This window comes from Artemia franciscana, chromosome 8 (assembly GCF_032884065.1).
Source record: "Artemia franciscana chromosome 8, ASM3288406v1, whole genome shotgun sequence".
NCBI lineage: Eukaryota > Metazoa > Arthropoda > Branchiopoda > Anostraca > Artemiidae > Artemia > Artemia franciscana.
Genome location: NC_088870.1, coordinates 40,013,193 through 40,039,168, shown reverse-complemented (window position 1 = coordinate 40,039,168; position 25,976 = coordinate 40,013,193). Strand labels below are relative to the sequence as shown.

The 25,976-nt window shown below is 34.5% G+C and overlaps 1 protein-coding gene across 1 annotated transcript; it reads right to left on the bottom strand.

Annotated features, from left to right (window-relative positions):
* Positions 1-25,976, bottom strand: LOC136030421 (polyadenylate-binding protein 4-like). The gene is made up of 9 exons (XM_065709385.1): positions 25,602-25,976; positions 17,997-18,190; positions 15,930-16,208; positions 14,396-14,608; positions 13,050-13,173; positions 10,698-10,894; positions 6,314-6,793; positions 4,497-4,694; positions 1-1,259 (listed from the first exon to the last, which is right to left on the bottom strand). The coding sequence occupies exons 1-9, from the start codon at positions 25,792-25,794 to the stop codon at positions 1,191-1,193; spliced, it is 1,947 nt and encodes a 648-aa protein (XP_065565457.1). The 5' UTR covers positions 25,795-25,976; the 3' UTR covers positions 1-1,190.

Below are 25,976 nucleotides of genomic sequence, written 5' to 3'. Positions count from 1 at the left end.
TCAACCAACTACCTTTTATTGAATCATACATAGATTATAATACGAAGGATTGATGGTAGAAACTAAATAGAACAGACCTGAAACTATTACCCAACAGAATAACTAGGCAACTGAGTTCACAGAAAAAGAAAAGAAAGAAGAAAAACTGGACCTGCAACAAAAAATACCTTTAAGGGTATTCAGTTCCAAGAAAAAGACAAAAAAGAACAAAACTACTAGTTTTGTTTATATATTTTTTTCTGAATTTTTGACATTTTTCTATTTTTAAGATTTTACTATAGACACTGGACCTTTTTTTGGTTTATTTTCTTGTTATTGGATATTTTTAGAACCAACGGCTATAACCGATTGATCCATAGTATATTACTTTTTTCGCTTTGGGCTGTAGTCCTTTTTCGTACTACTGCCATAACACACAATATACACACTGAGACATGTGTTTCAGCTATAGGCTTTTGTTCGCACTACGCCATACACACAACTATGTTCCAAGACCACAATGGTCAGGAACCACTTGTGAACAAAACAAAAAAATACCAAGACAAAGGCCAACAAGGTAAGTAACATAACAGCCCTACTGGTTGATAATTAACCTCCTTGGTCTGAGCCTTACACATTTTTCGTTGTTTCTATACCCGCACTCACAAATAAATGAGTGCATGTAAAATAGTCAAATAGTCAACTCCGGAATACTGGCTTTGAAGCTATTTAACCTTAAGAGGGAGACATTGGCATATGCCAAACAGTAACCCAAAATCTGTCGAGCACACAGACCTTGCGCTTGGAACGCCTGGTGATAGGACGAGCAACGCTATGCATAGCACACAGAGCACAGAACATATAGTGGGAGAACGTAGCCATTTTTAAATGAGCTACTAACATTCACACTCCCATACTCAAATATTTTTTTCCTGTGTCATTGACAGGCTTTTTTTTTGCAATTTTCAATATTTTTTGAAATTTTGCATTTTTTAACTTTCATTTTTAGACCAGCAGTCACACTTAAGTATAAAACACACCCAGCATTGAGAACAGAATACTGAAAGAAGCAGAAAAGAATGAGGATAGTCGCAGAAACTTCAAGAGTTGGAGACAAACAACAGAGAAAAAGAAAAGAAACATTTATCATAAAACCATATGCAAGAATTGGGGGGCCCTAATTACACTAGTCTATCTTGTCGGCTGTTTTATTACTCTTCTTTGACAGGAGCCGGTTGTTTGGCTTGATGAGCTTGGAGCACAGCTACTGCTTCGTCAACCTAAATTGAAAATTCAAATAATTAGAAAAACCAAAAAATTGAAAAAAAAAAAAAAATTATAAAACAACAACACATTCAATTTCAAAATATAGAAATTGAAAAACTTAAAACAAAAATTCCGTTGAAACCGAATTTTCTCTTCGAACACACCGAATATTTCATTATACCCAAAACCAAGACATGTCACATACATTAAAGAACAAAGAACAACTAAGTAAACTTTTTGGCCCTCGGGGCTCTTCTTGTTGTATCCCTACCTAGAAACCGCGATTGCCCAAGATATCTTTCGGTTGCTTCAAATAACGAAGTTTTTAAGGCAGTATCCAATTTTTGTTCATGTTGCAGCGTTGAACCGTGAGAATAAAAAAGCAGGACTAATCAATTAAACTAGATATGAATTGATTAATTAATAAAATTCAATGAACTAACTAAATTTGATAACTGTTTTCACCCGTATAAATTCTAAGATTAAAAAGTTGCTTATTCCAAAAGACAGCAACGATTGATGCCAACTTGAATTTAATTCAAAAATCAACGGACTCTGGCTTATGCCAGCTGTGCCTCTCACTCAGACTAACTTTCTTGGCTTTCTCTTCAATTAGCCAAGGATTGATGGCAAAAGAAAGCCATCAGTCCTTGGGAAACACCTCTTCTAAGCTGCTCCGTTTTTTTTTTTTTTTTTATAATATTGTCTCATTTTCATTCACAATACTATAAGTGATACTATTGCTAGTAAGCTAGTAATTATTACTACTACAAGTAGCGACAATGCTACAAGTATCTAATCCTTTCGGTGAAAATTATAGCGTGTGGTAAAATCAGATCTTTCAGAAAGAACATTAAGCTTAAACCAAATGAGCTATGAACAACAAATTCTCTCTTTATTTTCCTTAAATTTAGCACAGCCTCGCAAGCTTCGCTTACGTTGTGCTATTGATTAAGAAATGTTTATTTCTAATAAAATTGTTCTACTACTACCACAATATTACAGTGATACGCTCACAAATTTCTCTCCAATTAACCAAGGACTGATGGCAAAGGAAAGCTACACCTTTTCTAAGAATTTATTATTTGAATTTATAAATTATTCTATAATTAAATATATTTCATTTAACGAAATCATTTATAGGTTAAATGTGTAATTTATTTGAATTTATACAGATGAAAACAGTTACCAAATTTAGTTTGTCCATTCTGCTTTATTTATTAATTCATAATTCATATTTAGTTTAATTGATTAGTCTTGTTTATTTATTCTCACGGTTTAACGCTCCAACGTGAACAAAAATTCGATACTACCTTCAAAACTTCGTTATTTAAAGCAACCGAAAGACATCTTGAGGAATCGCGGTTTCTCGTAGGTGTACTCCGTTTATATATATATATATATATATATATATATAAATAAAATCGTATCACTTTCAAGACCAGAACGAGAGGAAATATAAGTTTCAAGAATAGACGTCCATAATTCGCTTGACTGCGCGTAGCTATGTTTATCTGTTCTTGGCTCTTTTATGCTGAATTGGCACTTTTTCTATTCGAATCACAAAAAAACCTTAAGTTTTTTTATAATTTAATATTCTTTGGATGATCTTAAATTATATTACTAGCTTAGGTTTTATTTTCTAAAACTGGAGCGTTGGGCTAATTAAAAAGAATAGCATTTTTATAAATTGCTAATTTCATACTCTTTTCCCCTCTTAACCGTCTAATATAAAGCCCTAGACTATATAAATAACTAAAGACTAAGAATGACGAAATTCCTACTTTATTCACAAAATACTTTAAAAAACAAATTCCTTTTTTTAAAAACAAATATTTTAGGTTCCAACAAACCAAAGATCTAATACCCAAACAATCCAACAATTTCACGTTAGGCTCTAACGAACATTGTAAGTCTTTAGTTCAGTACTTTCACTCTTTTTTGAAACTGGAGTGTCGTGGTTTTTAAGAAGGAAACAGGCAAATAAAAAGAGAAACCATTTAACACGGCTAATCTTCTTACTTTTAGTGGTTAAAGTAGCCGCTTGTGACAAAATACGCCCTCCCCCAAAGTAAATTCAGTAAATTAAAAGTAAATTCTCCCCAAAGTAAATTCAGTAGGAATTTTACAATTAAAAATGATTCAAAACACGGATGAGAATAAAAAAAAATTAAATTTATACTTGCTGCGAATTCTGAAATAATAATTTCATCATTTTATTGTTGTAGGCCTATAGGATCTTTGAGGGGGAGGGGATTGCCACAAACTCGAGTTGCATCATAGAAAAAGAACATGAAATAAGAAATCAAAAAAGTATATTTTTATTTGTTTAGCCTGTTTCGTTTCGGACAACCCCTCCGGTTTAACCCTTTTTTCATCAAAAATTGAACAAAAGTAGCTTAAAGTCTGTAGAATTTTGATACAGTCAAAAATAAATAAATATCATAGAAAGGACCAGTAAACTATTTTCTACATGGAGCCTTGAATGCGTTTTGAAAAACAGAATTTTACCAGCTCAGTAAATGATATAGATTTGACACCCTATGTACCAGTACTGGCTCTGGTGTCCCTCTTAAAAAAAAATAATAACAATGAAGCAAGACATCAAATTATGGGATGAGAAAAGGTCGCATGACAGCATAGAAAGAGCAAGGAAGAAAATCTCCATGAGAGCATAGAAAGAGCATACGACTAGGAATCCAATAATACTAATATTTGCTTAACCTATTCCCTCCGAAGAGCACCGACCCTCCAGTTTTATCTCTTCAAAAAAAAAAAAAAAAAAAAAAAAAAAAAATCGAGTGAAAGTCGCTTGAAGTCTGTATATTTTCGACAGAGCCAAAAGAGTTTTATGAAAATTTGGCCTTAAGAAACTAGACTCTTAAAGGACAGCTTAAGGACACCTGATTCAGTTAACGTTCAGTTTGAGAGCCGGGCTCAGCATAAGCTATGTCATTGAAAATGTTTTTTTGAAAACCTGTGCTTAAAAAAAAAAAAAAAAAAAAAAAACAAAACAAAATCGAGCGAAAGTCGCTTGAAGTCTGTATATTTTCGACAGAGCCAAAAGAGTTAGTACTTATAAAGCAGAATCAAATTAACGCTCTATGCGCCAGTAATGGCTCTCAAGAATCTACTGCTTATCCTTTTCAAGCGAAATACTAAACAATAAAATTAAGAACACACCAACGAGGATTTAAGTTTAATGTGTTTAGAAGGGTGAGAACGTTTTGAGTTGAGAGAAAGGGTCAAACCTTAGCTTTGAGTGACTCGTGATGTTCAAGCATGTGAAGGAGCTCGGAGTTGTCGATTTCTAGAAGCATGCCAGTGATTTTGCCAGCCAATTCAGGATACATGTTCTGGATAAGAGGGTAGAGTCGCTCACCCAGCATCTGCTTTTGTTCTTGAGGTGGAGCAGAAGCAAGCATGGAGGCAGTAAGAGGAACTTGTCCCTAGGTAGCAAGAAAACCTTTACATTTCACAAATAATGCATAGCAGAAATAGCAAATATCAACCTATGATATAAGTGTATTTAATTTTGGTTTATTATTTGCAATAATAATTTACTTTTTTGGTAATTTACGGTTTACTTTTTTAATTTCTTTTCAATGAAGACACACAAAAAAAAAATGGTTTTCAAAATTTAGGGGGAGGGAGAATCTTCTTATTTTTTGATTTTTATCAATTGAAATATGCCATTTTACAGAATCTAAGGGCTCCCTCTATTTAGGGGGAGTACTGCCTTTTCTAGAGGAAAGTAAGCATTCTTTTGTCCTAGACAAATAAATCTGAGGGTAATTTTACACTCTTCATATTTGAGAAACAATACATGCAAGAGGAATAGCAAATAATAATCTACGACACAAGTGCATTTAATTGGATTCTAAACGAATCTATTATTAAACGAGCATTCCTGCTCAAAATATTCCCTAAATAACTCGATAGATAATCAAAATATATATTCAATAGAAATACCTAAGAAATTAAACGGAAATCTTACTTCAGTTTGAATATGGGGCTGTTACAGGGTAAGATAATTACGAACATTTTTCAGTTTATGTTTCCTTTAATAAATCTGGAAAGTTTTCAAAAATGAATCGTCTATACAGCCTATAAAAGCTATCTGATTCAATGTAATCGTGTGTCTTCCAGGAAAAAAGGAATCTCATGTGTAGAAGAAATTCAAAGGTTTGGAAGATAAGCAATTTATTTCTAAGATGAAACATTCATATCGTCACTATTATAATTCATATCCTCACTATTACGCATACCTGGCAAACCTGGAAATTTCAAACTTCTGAATAATTGCCAAATATCGTTTGCCAAGCTGTTTTCAAAGGGAGGTTCATCAGGACAATGCATATTCAACTGCTCAATGGTTTTGCTGACTCTCCCTTCATTTTAGCAATATATTTTTTCGCAATTACCTCAGACGGTGAAAATGTCAGATAAGACCATTATATGTAACGAAGATGGTTATTTATAGTGAAGATAAGGTTTTTTTTTCTGCTATTCTGGTATATTTGCTATATATTCTGGTTATTTTCTGCTATATTTGAAGGTTGGTTAATGTATAGATATTGAATCCAATTATGTAATAACCTTATCCTCTTAATACTAGTTACAGCAGAAGGCTTGTCGCAAAATTGTACCACAGAGAGCATAAAACCTAACTAAATTTATACATAAAGATCAGATAAGTTCATAACCTGTCTTGGACATAAATTATTTTCTTTAAAGAGGTTGCCTTTACCGAGCCTAAAAAAGTATTTAAAAAAATCTACCTTAAAAATCTTTGAATAGGTTTTAGTTTTAAAAACATCTTTTAAAAATATTTACAATAATAATTAAATTCTAATAATGTAATTTTATCATTGTTTTATAATTTTGATATCAAATTAAATTTTGTTATTTTTTAAACTAAATTTCAAAGTAAAATAATAATTTTATATATAACAATTCAATTAATCATAAAAATTCACTTTTACTAATATTATAGTTTTTTTGTAGTTTTATCAATATTTAAAAATATTGAGAATTTTTAAAATTACTTTATATCAGAAAATCTTACCCCGACAAGTACAGCTCCTTGTGCTGGTACAATCGCCTGTGGTTGAGCACCGGGATAAATATTTTGAGGAGCAGATGGATTTCTGACAGTGGCAGTATATTTGAAACCGCTTGGACGAGGACCTGCTGCAGCGGCTGCCATTCCTCTTGGAGCAACGGCTCCTTGAACTGGTGCAGTTCCAGTGATGGGCCGAGAAGCGGCTGCAGCAGCTGCTGCTGCTGCCACACCAGCAGCACGAACTTGGTTTGCTGCAGCAACTTGAGCAGCGCCAGCAGAAGGACGAGGTCCCATTCCAGCTGATGCGCGATATGTGGCTGGCATGGCATAAGCAGCGGCAGGCTGCTGACCTGGCTGAGCAGCTGGACGTACTGGAGGTCCTGCCCATCTTGGTGTGCCACGGAATTGAGCAAGGTTGGCAGCTGGGGTATAGAATCGCTGTGGCTGAGGCATAGTTGGCATAAAGTAACCCGGGGCACTAGGCTGCAAATTGAGAAAAAAATTTGTCATACTCAACTTCAAGAATAGGTTGCAAAATAACATCTTACTTAACACTTCTATTTAACGAACAGTGGAAGTATTATAACGTATTAACTATTCCAAATGTATTGACGATGACAATAAATGAACTAATCAATTCATTGCTTGTAATTCATGATTTTATAGCAATTCATTTCATAGATGGGTAAAATGAAGAATCCTAGTCTACCAGCCGAGCGACCAGAGTTCGATGCTCGGGACGAAAAAGCTCGTTAGCATTTATTGATTATCATGATAACATGGTCTTTATAACTACATGAGTGGATATGCAATCCTAAAGATCTATGGTTTTCTCCAGCTTAAAGAAAAAATTTATTTTCACAACTAAAAATGAAAGCATGGGCAATGGTCGTCATAATTACACAAACAGAAATGCAATCCTAGAAAATCCTTTATTCTGATAGGCTGTGACTGCAGAATAGACTTTCCAGTAAACTTTCCTTCTGTTAACTTTCCTTCTGTAAACTTTCCAGATAGACGGGAAAGCTTTGTTATTTCCTTTTTAGTTTATTTGAGATAAAAACAGTGCTTTAGGACTTAAAAATGTTCTTTCTTTTTTGTTAAAAAATGATAATTAAATTACAATGTTAAAGACTGGAGAAACAAAAACGAGTTGATAGAAATGCAAAGTCGTACAACCAAATCAAGTTTCAGCACATTATGATCCATTCCAAAATATATCATTTCTGATCCCCTCTTGCCCTAATGCTTAACAAAGACATACAAAAAAATAGTGATTTACTAGTTGCTTAATACACACGGCAACCATCTGCTCCAAAATCCAAAACAGTGCCGATATTATGAGTTTATTCATCGGCAAATAATTCTACGATCAAAAGAAAAAAAAATCCGCGACTTTTAGAGAGGATTAAAACATTATAAGTATTTAAAATACTTTTCCTTTCAAAACCTTATATAAAGTACAATGTTTACTTATGTAATTATAATCAGTAGTGACGTATTGTCACTATATTTTACATATTTTTTAAGTCATATTTTATTCATTTTCTAGAAAAAAATAACATCCTTTCTAGAGGCTTTTTGGGTACAAAGTAAATTCAATTAAGGCAAAATACATTATATATTTTTCCTGCAAAAATAGATGGGGATATTAAATCAAACCTGTTTGTTCCTTTTATGTATATGTTTTCAGACAAAAAAAAAGCAAAGCAGAACAGTTAAACCTCACTCGTCAACAAAGTCAATAAAGGTCTAGCCCCTACAGAAAATACCAAACCATGTTTTAAGATTTGGAGGAGTCGACATCAACAGAAGCATACTTTTAGACTGCAATTTTGGATGTTATATAGGAGGTATCACTTCCTATATAAGAGGGATTAAAAACTATTAAACTATTAAAGAGTGATTCTCCCTATCTTCTAGACCTTATATAAAGCAGCGTTTGGTTATGTAATTATAATAAGTGGCGATGTATTGTCACTGTATTTTACACAATTATTAACAATCGTATTTTATTCATTGTCCAGACAAAAATTACAGCCATTCTAGAGGGCTGAAAAATGCTCATGCCAACTGAGCCTCTCACTCAAACTGCCTTGGCTTTTTCTCCAATTATCCATGGATTGATGGCAACTAGATTTTAGTTTTTTTGAAGCCATATTAACATACAAGAAGGAGGTGGTGTGAAACAAGTTAAATCCTATTTTCTATGGAAGTTTCACGTTGAAGAATAAGCAAACACTCTTGTCAAGTTAAACCAAAACCAAACTTCTTTCAAGAAAGGGTGGTCCTTGCATTAAAAAATTGAGAGTAATTATCCATGTTTTTCAAAAAAAAAAAAAAAAACGATAACACCGCCGAACCCTTATCCTATGTCATCAACCTAACTCTATTTAAAGTTGATGCGAAACCACTTAGAATTCCGATTTGCTTAATCTCTAGACGGCCAAAATTGAAAGCTAAGTCGAATTTTTTTCATTCATTTTCAATACGTATTGAATTAAAAAAAAAAACTAGGAAAAAAACAGAACTCGCTGTAATTGTCGAAAAAAATTTGCAGATTGGAAGAAAACAAAAGCGGTAACTAGAAAATTGATGAATGAAGATACGCTCACATGAAAGAGTTAAATTCTGTTCAGAAAAAGAGTGAAACAGTAGAAATACCAGATGTCGTTTTTTGAAGACAATGAATGGCTCTTCAGCAAAAGAACATATAGCCAGGATTTTGGTTAGAGCGGGGACCAAAGCGTTTAAGGTGGAGGAGGTTATTTTTAGAGGCGCTATATGATGAAAAACAAATTTAAATATAATTTCTACATTTTAAGGTTGGCTGAGAGAGCACTTGGTATTATTTTTACAAATGAAAGCGACATTCAATTTCAAAACTGAAACCTAGAGTAAAATGATTGACTAAGTTGAAACACATTAAGGACTACCTTCCAATCAGTGGCACTGACAAAACGCTTCTCCAGAGAAACGAGTTTCTCCATTCAATTTTAAAGGCAAGTTGATTCCAATCCACACCAAGTTTTGGCCCTAATTATCAGATAAAAATACTTTCCGTAACTTATTATTTGCTCTCTCAATTCATTGTTGGATCCCACAGTCCTAATTATTTGCCAAATGTCCATTTAGAGGTCCCTCTAGTCTCGTCGTTTCCCTTAAACCGTATTCAGACTTTATTTATGAATGGGAAAAAATTTAGCCACAGTGGCCAGTCCGTAAGTTTAGTTCATCCATTATTTGTCCAAATGTTTTTCAGCCTGAATCGAAGGTTCATTGATCCTCACAAACTGCGTAAACCTTGGTTAGGATTGCCATGATTGGCCGGAATGTCAAAGAACCCGCCCCGCAAAGGTGCAGCATCTTTGTCTTTTTTGGGTTTTTGAGTTAGTTCATTTGTATGCGCCTAAGACAGTATTAAGTTTCTTACAGTTTACTGTACCTGTATTTATCTCCTAGCCCGGATGTTCAGGTTTTGATACGATCTTTTGCTTTAAGAGAATTCGTCTCTTATTTTGACGAGGTTTATCTTTTGACATAAGATAACCCTGGAATATTTGAGTACATCTGAGGGGTACCACCTTGGCTTCTATCTGAAGGATGTCCCCCTCCCTAGCACTGAACTCCCTCCCCTTCCTTAGCACCAAACTGGCGGCCCAAAGTAGTGATTGAGTAGAAACGTCAAAATGAGATTACAAATAGAAGGATTATTCTCCGGAACGGTTTTCCCAAGATTAGAATGACATAACCATAGATATCGTAATCTGTGTAGGTTGTTTTACATGGGGTGGGGTGACAGCACAGTAACTTTGGCCCCATTATATACTCCCAAATACTAACTATGTTTGTTTTTTACATTGATAGTAATTCAGAACTTAGTAGGAGAGGCTAGAGAAATCAGCTTTGAACAGATTGGGGTGGAGGAGGAACGTACACTACTATGACGGTCTCAGGTGGCTTGTTTTGCGATGTTTTGGTAATAAATAGTATCTTTATCATAATATTCAATGAATGAAAATATAGTCACTCTTACGCCTAAAGGTCTAACTTAATATTTTTAGGCTTGAAATTTAATTGTCAAAAATCGTTTAAATAGCGACGAAGACCACTCTGTCTTTGCTGAGGACAGCCCTTTGACATAGGGCCGAAATAGTCATCTTCTTGTTTTTGATGTTTTAAAAATTGTTCACTAACCTGTTCTCAGGATCAGCAGGATAATGTAGATGAAAATGTGAGTGAACATACATTACCCTGCCTGTCTTTTGCCTTTTTGATACTTATTTGAGTTGAAAATGTCAGATAGGACCATTAGGCGTCATAGCGACGATACATGCTAAACTTACAATCGGTGCGTCTATAGACAGTTCAAGAGGAATAAGCTTACCTGGAACATTTGTCCCATTTGTTGCATCCTCATACCAGTCATTCTCTGCATATATTGAGAAGCAAGCTGTGCTTTGCGGTCTTCTTTTCTCTGAGCTAGAGCTACATACAATGGTTTTGAAACTAGAATTCTTCCATTCATCTCAGTGACTGCTTTGGTTGCTTCTTCTGGAGATGAAAAACAAACGAAACCAAAACCTATAAAGAATCACAATTGAAAATTAAATCGAACTGCTTTTTTCCGTCCTGTTTGGGGACTATTCGTCAAGAAAATTAGCTATTTAGAAGATGAAAATAAAACTATTCAGAAAATAGCAATCACAATTGGAAGTAGAGAAGTAGATTATGTCAAACACTGGAAAATCTGCGGCTTAAATCGTCATTACAAGATAGGTAGACCACTTGATAATATCCTTTGGGAAATTGTTGCTTGCCTCACCTTATCACCATGACATCTTACAATATGCTGCAGTGTCTACCTGAACCAGGTCGAAGCTGAACTTAGACCTTGTGAAATTTGGTATCGAAACTTGTTCATTGCCTATTTTCTGGAAGTGCATAACAAGTCGTAGGGATTTAATATAAGTATATGTTTATTATTTTCATTTTGCAAAGACATTATATAGGTTAATTAGCTTGTATTAGTGTATGTCTAAATAAACCTAAATATTAAACTAGAATGATAAACCAAACTGGTTTTAATGATACAAGTGCCATCGTGCGTTAGTGATAAATTGGTGATACCAATGTTGGCTTGTCAGATAATCGCTGGTCTTGTCCAGAGATGAATTATGCATACTACTGGACCATTCAAATACTGTTTAGTATATGAATCCAAAAACGGAAACTGCCTTTTTTTACAGTTTTTAGTAAATGTTTTCCTTACATTTCGCCTTATTTTTAGGATGTTCCCATGTTCATTTTATAAGACCATTTTTTATTTTTGAAACTATTTCCACAAAGAAAACTATCAAATTTAGATTTTATGTCGAAAAGAGATTGAAATTACTAAAAATAAGGACTATACATGATACCAAAAATTGCGTCAATACCGTCTAGGAAAGAAAAGTTAAGCATTATAAAGCTGTTATTTATTGCTTACTGAATGGAAATTATTCGTAACAAATTATTCTCAAGGGCATAATTATTCCTGAATACAAACGTTTCTTCAGAGCCTGTTCGACAAAAAGAGCATTATAATAAGTGGTTTGCTTTTTAAAGAAAATAACAACTCCGGAGCCTGGACAACTAAAGAGAAGATCTCAACTCTGGCGTTGAGGTGACAAAGGTCAGATTTTAATTTGGCTGCATTCAATTATGGAGAATATTGTATAGGTCAGCCGGAACCCTTACCAAAAAGAAAATAAACTGAATGAAGCTTGTAAAGGCAAATTACAGGTATAAAGTCCTTGAGTTTCCCATTGATGCCACGTGGTAGTTGCATGTGACCCCAACACATCTTACGTAAAAACAACTAATCATAATAACCTACAAAATTATCGTATTGAAAATCTCAGGCAAATTCAATTTGACGAAGTTTCGACAGGAAATGTGCCTACCAATTTTCAGATAAAAATGTAATAACAAAGTCAGGCCAGTTGATACCCCATATTGAAAACAGAACCTCAAACTGATGTTAAATACTAGATCCCAAAAGAACTAAAACAAGGAAAATAACCAAACCATATGAACGGGTACGGAGAAGCTGTTGCCTATAGGTTTTTTCCCTTAACCCTTCTGGGGTCAAAATGCTTAAGCCGTGAAAACATGCGCATATAAGGAAAAGTTCCAATTTTTCAGCAAGGTCAGATCATTCTCTAAGAGAAGGTTTAGGTGACATAATAATTCTGGTTAAGGTGACTAATATAGATGAAACTAGTGAATCATTCGACTTGGGTAATTTGTCTCTGTTGGTGCAAGTTACAGCTGTACAGGCTTGTCGCAAAACCATATGTTTCAGAGGCAACATGAATCTCAAGTAGTATTTATTAAGATAGTTTAAGACGTCTTTATCAAGACTATTTTTAGTTTCTATTACTTTACTCAGTCCTCACTTTTGAAAACCTCCTTCTCCGGATTGCAAAAAAGTGTCCTTAAACTATCAGCCAATTTTTCGGCAGCTTTTGGAATTTTGTTGAGTCCTGCTACAGGACGCTTTAGAACTTTTTGCATACCTACTCCTACTGATGTTACCCCATATTGCCAAGCATAGCATCCGGCGACATAATAACGCAAAACTATAAAAAAAATCACAGACAATGCACTAATGTCAAATTCCATAACTGGACTTATCCTAAATTATAATCTTGTGTAGTACCTTGGTCAGAAGTAAAGATTCGTGCAAACAACTAACCTTTTGATCTCCCTCCTTCGGTCATAACTTTGGCACTTGTGATGGTACCATAGGGCTGGAATTCCTTTCTTAGACGTTCATCATCGATCGTGTCATCCAAGTTTTTAACGTATAGATTAACGCCCTGAAAGTAAAACCAAATGATACTTCTTACAAATGTATTGAAAAAAAAAAAAAAAAAAAAAAAAAAAAAAACATAGCTTTACAACTCGGAAAATTGAGTAGCTAGGGGAATGAAACTCAAGTATGGCCTGGAAAGGTATTTTAAAGCACCCCATCCCCCAAAGAGCTGCCTTGTTATAAAATTAATAAATTTGTTAAGTGATTCATATCCTCAGAATGGACCTAGCCAAAATAGTTCTTAAAAGCTGTTTCTAACCTCATACTTCCATTTCTTCCCTACTTGTAAAGGCGTAAAAGAATATGTAAATAGGTTTTAGCTTAAAAAAAAAAAATCAAATTTGGCTTAAAACCAAATTCCAATCCCTGGGACCACCTTGTCGAGATCTAGAGCCCAAAAGAAGCTAATTTATCCTTATCAAGCCAAGACAGACAGATTTTCATCATTTTTAAAGCCTTACAAGCCATAAAGCTAAAAATTTATTCCTGATAATTTCATTCATCTAGCTCAAATACTACTGTTGACCTCAACGAGATAAAATTACGACTAATTAATATTTACAATCTTCCAAACCTTACAAGCAAAGAAGATTTGGAGATAAAAAAAAGACATATTTTCAAGACGAAAGGCTTTCAATTTATTCCTGAAAATTTCATTTGCCTAGTGCACGTCACGGCTGCTGCTCCGCTCCGGGACGTCTGGCGAGGCTTCGTTGATCCCCTATGTCCCAAACCTGGCCCTGGAACAATTAAGGTTTAAGGTAAGATTCAAAAGCTTTAGGAAATAGTTGATATTTATCAGCTTAAACCTTCCAAACTAATTTCACCCAATTCCAAAATTATAAAATCATTTCAAAATCAACAGATTTTACGATCTTGTATCATCATCCTATGAGATAATTTTTGAACGTCGGGAAATCACTAAATGTTATCGACCATTTACAAGCGGACATTGTTAAGAGTATGAATTGTTTGAAGGACCATGAAAAACATTACCAAAATATTTGGCATTTCAGCAACCCCTTCACAAAGGAGCGTAAAATTTCAGGGAGGATTTTCAATTTTAAAGGAATGTCAAAAATAGACTTGATTTAAAGGAATGACACAAAAGAGTTGATGAAGGTAGCACCCTCATTCACATTACAAAAAGCCCTGGATAAAAAAAAATTCAGGATCAGACAACAAAATCAGACGGAAAGATTTCAAAGAATATGATAGAAACTTACTTGATATCTATTGAGACGTTCCATTTTCATAGCTTCAAACTTGCGACGCAGTTCATTTTGTCTTTCGGCACGTTTTTGTGCGCGCCCCACATACAATGTTTTGCCATTTATATCTTTCCCATTGAGATCATCACAAGCTTTTTCAGCTGTTTCTGGATCTTCAAAACAGACAAATCCAAAACCACGGGATTTCCCCTCTTCGTTGGTCATCACCTATAATAATGAGATAACATTTCTGATGTAATGACATGTTATAAACATTTTATAACAATAAAAAAAATTGTGATTTAAAAAAAATATAAGACATTAAAAAAGACCAGTGTAAAGTCTTAGAAGCAAACTAAATAAAGAGAAAATAAAATGAAATTTAATGACATGCAATTAATTTGAACTAGTTCTTCGATTTGTACTTTAAGGGGATCTGTACTTTAAATGATCTTACCCATTATGAAATTTTTAGTTTGTGCGGCCCAATTGTTTCGAACCACTTGGAAATCTTGTCATAACTTGCAGAGCTTGGATAAGAGATCAGAATAAACGACAGAAAACAAAAAGCCAACACCTACTTTCCCAGAAATCTTTGAAAAACTATTTAATCTCTTTTATTTTGTCCCAAATACAAAGGTAGGCTATGAAGTTTTAAAGAAACCGATATTATCAGAAGCACTTTTTTTATTAAACGGAGCATTTTTTTTTTATTAAACGGAGCATTTTTTTTTAGAAATTGGTAGTGCCTAAAAATGTTCAAGCAGAACTGCTCAAAAAACGTTGAAAATCTAATGAATAAATAAAAACGTAATAAACAAATAAAAAAATAAATAAAAACGTACCTAATAATCAGAAAAGGGTAGTGCCTAAAAATGTTCTAGCAGAACTGCTCAAAAAACGTTGAAAATCTAATTAATAAATAAAAACGTAATAAATAAAAATAAATAAATAAAAACGTACCTAATAATTAGAAAAGGGTAGTGCCTAAAAATGTTCTAGCAGAACTGCTCAAAAAACGTTGAAAATCTAATTAATAAATAAAAACGTAATAAATAAATAAAAATAAATAAACAAAAACGTACCTAATAATTAGAAAAGGGTAGTGCCTAAAAATGTTCAAGCAGAACTGCTCAAAAAAACGTTGCAAATCCATCCCAAAGAAAATTCATTTGATTGACCTGGCTGCTTTAGGAGTTCTTGAGTTGTTACTCACTTTAATTGAGATATTGTACGACAGTTACAGCCTTCAGTCACGTTTCATAATCAAACCACAAATTCTCCATAATTTTCAATAACTAGTTACCTGGGAGAATTCTCTAATAAATCCTCTGTTTTGAAACGATCAGCTGACGTTGAGGTCAAATCCTCTTAAAATTATTGCATAAAAACCCCAAATCCTTCTAAAAACTCCGGAGATTATACGATGATAAACAAAACTGATAGTTTATGTATAATAATCATTAATAGAATTATTTTAAAAACCTTCATTAAAGGAAAAATTACTTCAAAATAGCTGTACAAGAAAATTTAAGGATAGGAATAATACCTTATGAGATGTTATCTTCCCGTATTGCTCAAACATATCCTTCAATTTTTCATCATCAATTTCATCTCCGAAATTTTTAATATATACGTTGGTAAAATATTTGGCTTTTTCTCCAAGTTCTCTTTCGCGATCTTTGCGGGGAATGAAGCGACCGACGAAAACTTTTTTTCCATTGAGAAGCATACCGTTGACTTTGGTGATGGAATTAATAGCAGCTTCTTCTGTTTCGAAATGAACGAAACCATACCCTTTGGAGTTTCCTTGTTCGTCATTTGCAACCTAAAACAAAAACGAAAATAGTCTGAATAGCGTGTTTCACAAATTTACCAATTTAACCATGCTAGAAAATGATAAAAACATAAAAATAAATCATTTTAGTATACTTGAATGGCAAAACAACTTGCTTTCATTTTATTGGTTTACACCTGTAATTTTTTTTAACCCATCCCAATGATCCTTATTTCTGACAAGACAAATGAAAGTTAAATTTGAAACTTTTTTTGTTGCTTTTGTGAAATTTTAATTCAGTTAAAAAATAGCTTAAAAGTTTTGAGTCACAAGATGTTTTTCAAATAGTACCTTCGTTTTTTCTGTGCAAATAGTAGTAAATTAATCTGAAAATGACAAAAATAATAGAGGAAAAAAAATGACAAACAGGAAATACGAGAAGCCTATTGACCTTTATTTTTTCTTCAATCAAAAACTCTTGTACAATGTGTAATCAAATTCTACTATGCAAACATATGTTGGTCGCCACTGCTGCCAGATACCTTGGTTAAAGCTAGGCTATTGGTAGGCTATTTATTTACAAGTTAGGTGCTTCAATTAGCAAATTTCTTAGGGGAAAGTATAACACACCCTTTGTTTCTCCTGGGATGGGTGAGGGCTGGTCAAAACAGACATCATGCAAAATCAAATATTCTCAACTTCAACGAAAACCAGGCAATGTGTTTTATTTCATAGAAAACTCCTCTTAGAGGTCCTCATTTCGAATTTTTTCTTTGAGCTATATTAATTATGAACTAAAGATTTTGCTAAAAAAAATTATACTGGATTTTGTCAGTAGCCTTTTTTTATTCAGAGTCAATGCGAGCAGCAACTGTTTACATCAGCGATGCCACAAGATTGAGCACATCTCTTGGGCCATTTGCCAAGTATCTTCGAAAAAAAAAAAATGCGAAAACGAAACATTTCCCTGTATCAACACTTCAATTAGAATGCCGATAAAAAGGTGACAAAATGACCATGAGGTTTAGACGGGAATAGCACCAAGGGAAAAATTACGGGATATTTAGGCAAGAAATCCTATATCATTTAGTACCATATTAAAGATTAAATACATTTGTTATTTTATTTTGAGACATAATTAAAATTTATGCGTCTAAACAGTGTTTTAGTCTAACCATACCGTTTCATTTGTCAATTTCATGCTCTTCATTGTGTTCTTTATTTGTTCATATCCATTTATTCAAACAACCGGAATGTTGTTAATTTATTAATTTGTATCCAGTAATTCAATTTTATTTGTTGTAATTAGCAATTAGATGTCCTTTGAAGCAATGCTTTTGGTATGTTGCTCGTTCTTTTTTTGTGCATGTTATTAAAAAAAAAAAAAAAAATCAAAACAACACTATATTGTTACCCTTGGGCTTTTCAAGCCCTGTAGGTACTTCCAGTTTTAAACTGATTCAGAAATCAGAAGCAAAAGCTGATTTCATTGTAGTTTTCAGACATTCGATTAATACCACAGGTTAGATTTAATGTCAACTAAATGCAAACCTGGAACCCTTTATTAACTAATGCCTTAATACGCATTGCCATGATTACTAAAATACGAATAATGAGTAAAATATGGAGTAATACCCTCAAAGTATGTATTGACTTATGTTCGTCTTTGTTAATTGAAAATGACCATAGCCCAGTCCCTCACCTTAATTTTCACACACAGTAGACCCTCAAGCTACAGCCCATCCACTTCTCTTTTCTAAATTTAAAAGCAAAAATCCAACCACAATTACTCACTATGAGACTAACCGAGCACAAAATACAAGATAAAACCACATTTACCTTGCAGGATAGAATATTGCCAAAAGCAGAGAAGGTATCGTACATGGCTTTGTTATCAATCGTCTTATCCAGATTCTTGATGAAAATATTGCCGACTCCTGACCTACGAACAGATGGATCGCGCTGGGACCACATAATTCGAATTGGTTTTCCTTTGAGCATATCAAAGTTCATAGTGTCTAAAGCTCTTTCAGCTAAAATGAAAAGAAAATGAAAATTTTACAATTCTTGATTAGGAGCACCAATGCACGAAAATGTAGGAGGGGCAAGAATTTCTCATTTTTTTTTAATGAAGGTGTAAAGTCTTCCAAAAACTAGGTCGGGGAGATAATTTATTTTTTTTTCGATAAGAATACCAAAAGGGTAATTTTTCAAAATCTAGGTGAAGGGAATTGCCCATACACAATTGGCACCCCTGATACAGATTATGCTTGCATGCTAGAAATATGCAAAAGGACGTTAGTCTTTGCATGAACTAGATATTTCTTAGTTTTTTTTTATTCTCTTCAAAAACTTAAAGTAAAACTTTGAATTATTATATAAACTTAAATGAATTCGTCAAAATACACTAAATTTTTAAATGAAATACAATCTACATATAGTGTTCCATTGTTTTGTTAGCATTTATTAAACAGACCTCCAATTTGGCCCAACCGCTGGTAAAACTATCGACAAGACATGATTCTCACTTTATGAGATCTGGTTGGAAGATGACATTTCTTAAATTACCCTGTCCATCAAAAACCCAGAATAATGTTGGGTACTTAAAAAGCAAGGGCGCATCCATGTATTTTGTACAGGGGAGAGGAATTACAAAAAAAAGCTTTGAAAACGCAGTAAAAGTACGTTATATTCATTGCTGTTGCTTTTTGACGAGTTGGACAAAAATTTGGAAAGAGGGGGATTCAAACTAAGTAACATCCTACCCCCCCAGGATGCAATCACAGTACAGGAACAGACGAAACAAATTGCAAGTGTGCAGACCCTATTGACTTTTTAAATTCAGGCATTGCCATTTTTAAGCATTTAAATATGTACGTCTTTGTTAATCTGAACCCACATTGTTAATCTAAAAAAACCTTCATTTTAACCACTTTTTTTTCGACATTTTGACATGGTAGAAGGTAATTTATTCTCCTCAAATACCACGGCTGAATAAATCTGAACATAATAGAAATGAAGGACAGTTAGAAACTCAAGATGTGGTTGATAAAAATTTTTGTTAAAAGGATTTTTAGATCAACAGTTTTTGTAGCAAATCAATGTCATTGTATCTCTATTGCAATGATATTCAACTAAAACTATCCATTTTATTAGCTCTTAATATTACGCAGCTACCAAAGGAATTCATTAACAGGTTTAAAAGACAGCAATACTACCTGCGGGTGATCAAAGTATTACCTTAAAGCAATGGATCAAAAAGCCATTCTAAAATTTGGTTTCGATTGCAATGTTGGTTTCAGAAGGTCAGAAATCAGGAGAGGAAGTGATTTATCTAAATTAAAATGTTCAGGGCATTCTTACTGAGTTTTTCAGTCACGTAGCTAACATAAGATACAAAAAAACTCGTTGTGGAAGAGCGTGGACAGCTATGTTAGTCTCTGGGAGCTTGGCGCAGCACTGAGTTGTTGGTATTAGTGGTAGGGCCCAATAAAATTCTTTGCGACAGAAGGCACAGGTTTTAAGACAAAATAATAACTATTCTTAAGTACAGAATAGTTATCTTATGTATCTTATAATAACACAGAAACTATTCTAAGAAAAACAACTTTAAAGCACTTAAATCAGGCACGTGCACGGTTGTTGGGGAAAAAAAATGAACAGGGTCAACAGTAAAAATCAAATTTTATTTGGTGATTTTAATAAAAATTATTCGAGGACTCAAAAAAATCTTTATTTTCAGTGGGACCAGGCCACAAGACTGATATTTAATTAGTTTAATTTAAAAACTTTTTCTGTAAGACAAGTTTTTCAAAAGAAAAGTAGAGCTCCATTAAGCCAAGAATGAGCAAAAATAAAGACAAATAATCTTCAAAGCGTAAAACTACCACAAATCACCATTAATAAATAAAACTTAAAACGAATAGAAATTACATTAAGTAGCCGAGTCAAACTCAAAACAAGAGAAAATTAACAAGAGTAGGGCTGATAACCCCAATGCCTTCTCAGGGCATAGGGGTTATCACCCTTTCAAAATATTCCTCATCACCCTTTCTACATATACTCAATCAACCTTTCTACATATACTTTATATGCCCTCAGGGCAGAACTTACAAACCTTGCCCTGAGGGCTCAGGTGGGGGCGGGTGTCATCCTCGAGGACTTGATTTCCAGAGCTTTCCACTACACTAAACAAAATAACTATCGCAAAATTTTGATTAGATGTGTTTAGGAATTGATGGGCGTGGGGTGCTTGTTGCTCTCCAATCACTTGACTGATAAAAAGGGCACTAGCCCTTTGAATTTTCAATCGAGTGAGCTCTTTTCGAAGCCTCTACGACAACAAATGGCCATCTCAAAAGTTCTGTCAGATACATTTCAAGAAAATGCGAGGTGTGTGTGTGGAGAGTGAGGTATCCACCATCCGATCACTCTGAATCTAAAAAAGGGTTCTTATTAGAAATCCAATGAGCCCCCTTCCAAAGTTTATACGATCACCTTTTCTATATAAACCTTAATACCCCCAGTACATAACTTACAACCCCTGACCTGAGGACTGTGGGGGTTGTCATCCTCAAAGACATAATTTCCGGATCTTTCATCTACCTGAACAAAATGGCTATCTAAAATTTTTAATTGAATGTGTTTGGGGAAACGGTGGGCGTGGGAGGAGTTAGTTGTCCTCCAATCATTTTCGACTATTATAAAAGACACAGCCCTTTAAATTTTCAATCAAATGAGCCCTTCTGGAAGTTTGTAAGACAACTCGTTCAATACGAAGTGCCCTGGTCTAAACAAAAATAAACAAAAAAAAATAATAAATAATAAATTGTGCCCACATCGCTCTTTACTTCGGCAGTGATATTATGCTACCTATGAAAAGTAAAAAACTGTCTACAAGAAATGAGTCTTTCACTGTATTTTCTACTTTTATTCAAAATTTGCATATTTGATAGACAGTGAATAGGCAGTTAAAATCGGTTTTGAATTACTGAACCATGATTTATTATGCAGACAATTCTTTAGCATAGCTGTAACACAAATTTGTTATGATTGTACAAAATTAATGTTTCTGTCTTTCATAATCAGCGCTAAGTAAAGAGCAGTGTGGACACTGTTTTATTTTTTTGGAGCGGGGGGGGGGTCTTTTCGACCAGGGCCCTTTGTATCAAAGGAGTTGTAGAAACTTCGAAAAGGGCTCATTTAATTAGAAGGGCTTGCATCATTTTTAATAGTCAAAAGTGATTGGAGGACAACTAACACCCCTTCCACGCCCACCATTTCCCCAAACAAATCCAATCTAAATTTTAAGGTCGCCATTTTTTTTCAACGTAATTGAAAGGTCGATAAAATGTCTGAGGATGACAAACCCTCCCCACAGCCCTTAGGGCAAAGGTTGTAAGTTATACTGTGGGGTCATATAAGGTTTCATAGCGCTGCCTAAGTAAAGAGCAAGGTGGACACAATGTATGATTATTTTTCTCTAAGACCAGGGGGCTTCGTATTGAAGGAGTTGTAGAAACTTCAAAAAGGGCTCATTTGATTAGAAATTGGAAGGACTCATTTGATTAGAAATTGGAAGGGCTTGTGCCCTTTTTAATAGTCGAAAGTCATGGGAAGGGCAACTACTATCCTTCCCACTTCCCCTCATTTCCTCTAACACATCCAATCAAAATTCCGGGATAGCCATTTTGATCAACGTAGTTGAAAGATCCGGGAATCATGTCTTTGAAGATGACATCCCCCCAAGCCATCCGGGCATGGTTGTGAGTTATGCCCTGGGGCATATATAAGGTTTATAAAAATAGGATGATTGTATAAACTTTGGAAGAGGCTCACTAGATTTCTAATCAGAAATTTTAGTACCCTTTTTGAAATTCAGTCACGGGAGGGTCGATACCCACCCCCTGCACCTCATATTTTCCCAAAGTATGTCTCACAGGAATTTTGAGATGGCTATTTGTTATCGTAGAGACTTCAAAAAAGACTCATTCGTTTAAAAATTGATAGGGCTAGAGCCCTTTTTAAGTCAAAAGTGACTGTTGGATAACTAACCCCCCTCCCACACCCACCATTTCTCCAGACACATCCAATCAAAATTTTGAGATAGACATTGTATTCAAAGTATTTGAAAGTTCTGGAAACTACGTCTTTGAGGATGACTACCTCAAGCCCTCAGGGCAAGGATTGTAAGTTCTGCCCTGGGGGCATATAAGGTATATTAAGAAAGGGTGATCGTATAAACTTCGGAGGGGCTCATTGGACTGGTAACCAGAAATCCTAGTGCCCTTTTTAACGTTCCGAGCGATTAGATGGTGGATACCCCCCATACCTTGCGTTTTCTTGAAATACATCTAATAGAAATTTTGAGATGGCCATTTTTTGTCGTAAAAACTTCGAAGAGCTCATTTGATTGGAAATCGAAAGGACTACTGCCCTTTTTAATAGTCGAAAATGATTGAAGAGCAACTAACCCACCTTTCCCCCAAAAACATCCAATCAATATCTTGACATAGCCATTTTGTTCAATGTAGTTGAAAGGTCGAGGAATATGTACTTAAAGATGACAACCCCACTACAGCCCTCAGGGCAAGGGTTCTAAGTTATGCCCTGGGGGCATGTAAGGTATGTATATATAATGACAAATGGTATCACAGAATTTCCAACATGGGGGGTATCCACCCTCCAATCACTCTGAATCTTAAAAAGGACGCTAGAACGTCTGATTTACCTATTCAATGAGTCCCTCTGAAGTTTATATATTCACCTTTCTATATATGCCCCTGGGCATAACTTACAACCCTTGTCCTGAGGGCTGTAGTGGGGTTGTCATCCTTAAATATATAATTTTTGGATTTTTCAACTATGTTGAACATAATGGCTATCTCAAGATATTGATTGGATGTGTTTGGAGAAAAGGTAGGCATGTAAGTTAGGTTAGTTGCTCTTCAATCAGTTTCAACTATTAAAAAGGGCAGTAGTCCTTACAATTTTCAATCAAATGAGCTCTTTTTTAAGTTTCCACAACAACAAATGGCTATCTCAAAATTTCTATTAGACGCAATTCAGGAAAATACAAGGTGTGTGGGGGGGGATATCCACCCTCTCACCATTTGGAACCTTAAAAAGGGCACAAGGATTTCTGATTACCTATCCAATGTGCCCCCTCTGAGGTTTATACAATCACCCTTTCTGCATATACCTTATATGCTGCCAGGGCAGAACTTACAACCCTTGCCCTGACGGTAGTCATCCTCAAAGACATAATTTCTGAACCTTTTAACTACATAGAACAAAATGGCTATCACAAATTTTATTGGATGTGTTTGGGGAAATACTGGGTGTGGGAAGGGGATTAATTATCCTCCAGTCACTTTTGACTATTAATAGGCAAAGACCCAGGAGTCACTATAGATAATCTTCTGGAGTTCCATGACCACTCAGCACAAACACTTATTGAAACAACACTTACAAGCCAACCACAAGGAATTTTCTTGAAGCTATATAAGGCAATTGCAAGACCAGTTCTTGACTTCGGAACCTGCCTTGCTGGTCCTTTTTACAAAGGTTATATACAATTGATTGAAGTGTAAAAAGGAGGGCCACCAATCACATCCCTGGACTTGGTCAGAAATTATATAGTGAAAGGCTATTTAATTTAAGCTCCTATCTTTGACCTTCTAATGCAAGGAGAGTGACATGCTACTAATGCATAAATTTATCAACCAACCCCAAAATAAGCTGTTTACTCAGTTACCCAGCAAAAGGCAAATATGAGGTCAATCTAAGAAGCTTCATAAGCCTAGAGTTAACAGTAGAATCAGACAAGACTTCTTTAGCCAAGTGATCATCAACAATTGGAAATGTCTAAGCAAGGAGACAGTGTCTTCAACATCAGCTGAAGTTTTTAAAATGAGACTTGACAAAGAATAGGAAGCCAAACCTTCAAGATACAACTAGAACTGTCCATTATCTGTGTCTCACAAGTGGTTAATACATATGTGTATATATAACAGAGTGAAACTATATGTGGTCCATGATAATAAGTGGGCTTAAATTGCATCTATCCTAGAATTCTCTTAGTCAGAAGGTGTTACTGGCCCATAAACAGTCAAAGCCCTTTTCTTTTATATTTTAGTATAATATGTTTTTAACTTTCATCTCAGAAATGGAGCCAATGTTGGACTTTATTAGGTAAAATTCTAGTTGAGTGACTTCTTGCTATCTCTGAAAGGGGTTACATTAGGACCATGAAATTTTCAGGGATGGGTCTACAGGCTAAAGTATGCCCTGGGAAGGTATTTTGAAGTACCTACCTCCACTTCTCTCTCTAGAGGGCCCTGACCTTTGATGACCTTCAAAATATGTGTGTTATAAAAGTGAAACCTTGTAAAATAGATCTTCTGCTTGAATGAAGTACAACAAAATTGTTTTTAGCTTTGCAACTTTGATCAATCCCAATTTTATAAGGTTTTAAAGATATGCAAGTACATTTCCTAAATTTTGAAAAAACATTGATATGGCTCAGGGTTCTACTCAAATAACAGGAATTGCATTTTCAGAACTAAAGGCAGAGAAAAAGCAACTGGTAACTGAAAATTAAGGTGAAATCTTGTCCTGTCAAAATTTGAATAGGTATAGACCTGTCATGTAGGCAAATTTCAGGGGTCTCTAGAGGGAGGTGTGGAGGTGGGTATTTAAAATACCTTCCCAGGATTTACTTATTACTATTGAACAACTTATTTAGAAACTAGGCTAGAGATACATTTTTAACCACTTATCAATAATTTAACTAATACTAATAACTTTTTTGTGTGGTTATAAAATGAAATAGCCTAACCTTGTAGGCCCTTTAAGGGCTCATGATGGAATTAGCCCCAGCAGCAATTATTGAATTATGATAAAGCATCAAATGTTTTCACTTTCATCTTAGCTAAATAATATGACCCACTGAAAATTCACCACAAAAAGTAGTTTAACTAGAATTTTACCAAAATAGCCTCTAGTGGTAGGCTATGCTCACTTTAATCATAATCTAAGTCAATAATATGAAAAGCAAAATATTTAGGCTACTGAAGCAAGAATTGTTGGCTACATGTTTCCTTCCCAATAGCCTCCATTCTAGGATCAAACTATTTCTACACAACTTTCTAATTTACCTTCTGAAGAGTCGCCTAATTTTAAACTGGGGATGGTAGGATTGGAATAGCGCAAAGCTAATAAGTGGAATAGGCTAAGTCAGCCTATATTCTAGGCTAGGACAATTTTCTACAACTAGAAGACTGAAACTTTCAGGAATAAATCAGACAGAACAGAAAAAGGCCTAGGCTACTCTCCCTAGAACTTCCCTACCACTTGTAAAAAAAACAATTAAACACTCTCTAGTCTATTAAAAAGATAAAATAACACTCTCTAGCCTATTAAAAAGATACAATTCACACTTACCATCAGCAGGCTGCTGGAAATTGACATAAGCATAGCCAAGTGACCTTCTTGTGATCATGTCCCGGCAAACTCGAATAGATAGTACAGGCCCTGCAGTGGAAAACTTCTCAAAGAGCATGGCCTCAGTTACCTCAGGATGAAGATCTCCAACATAAAGGGAAGCAATAGGGTATGATGCACCTGCTTGCTGCATTTTCTATCAATTTTTCCAGAAATTCACGCAAAAAATGTACCACCAAATCTTGCAAGAGGTTTAGAAGAATACTTTAATATTTTGTTTAAAGTTTTATACGATTTTTTTGTTTTTTTTGGGTATTTATATAATATAAACCCTAACACCTAACAGCTAGGGATCACAGAAAGAACTGTGAAATT

Coding starts and splice junctions, on each gene's coding strand:
- LOC136030421 (XM_065709385.1), bottom strand. CDS start 25,794: ATGCAGCAAGCAGGTGCATCATACCCTATTGCTTCCCTTTATGTTGGA. Junction 14,609..15,929: donor GGAAGATAACATCTCATAAG/GTATTATTCCTA, acceptor TCATTATTATAG/GTGATGACCAACGAAGAGGG. Junction 13,174..14,395: donor AACGTCTCAATAGATATCAA/GTAAGTTTCTAT, acceptor TTTTACTTTCAG/GGCGTTAATCTATACGTTAA.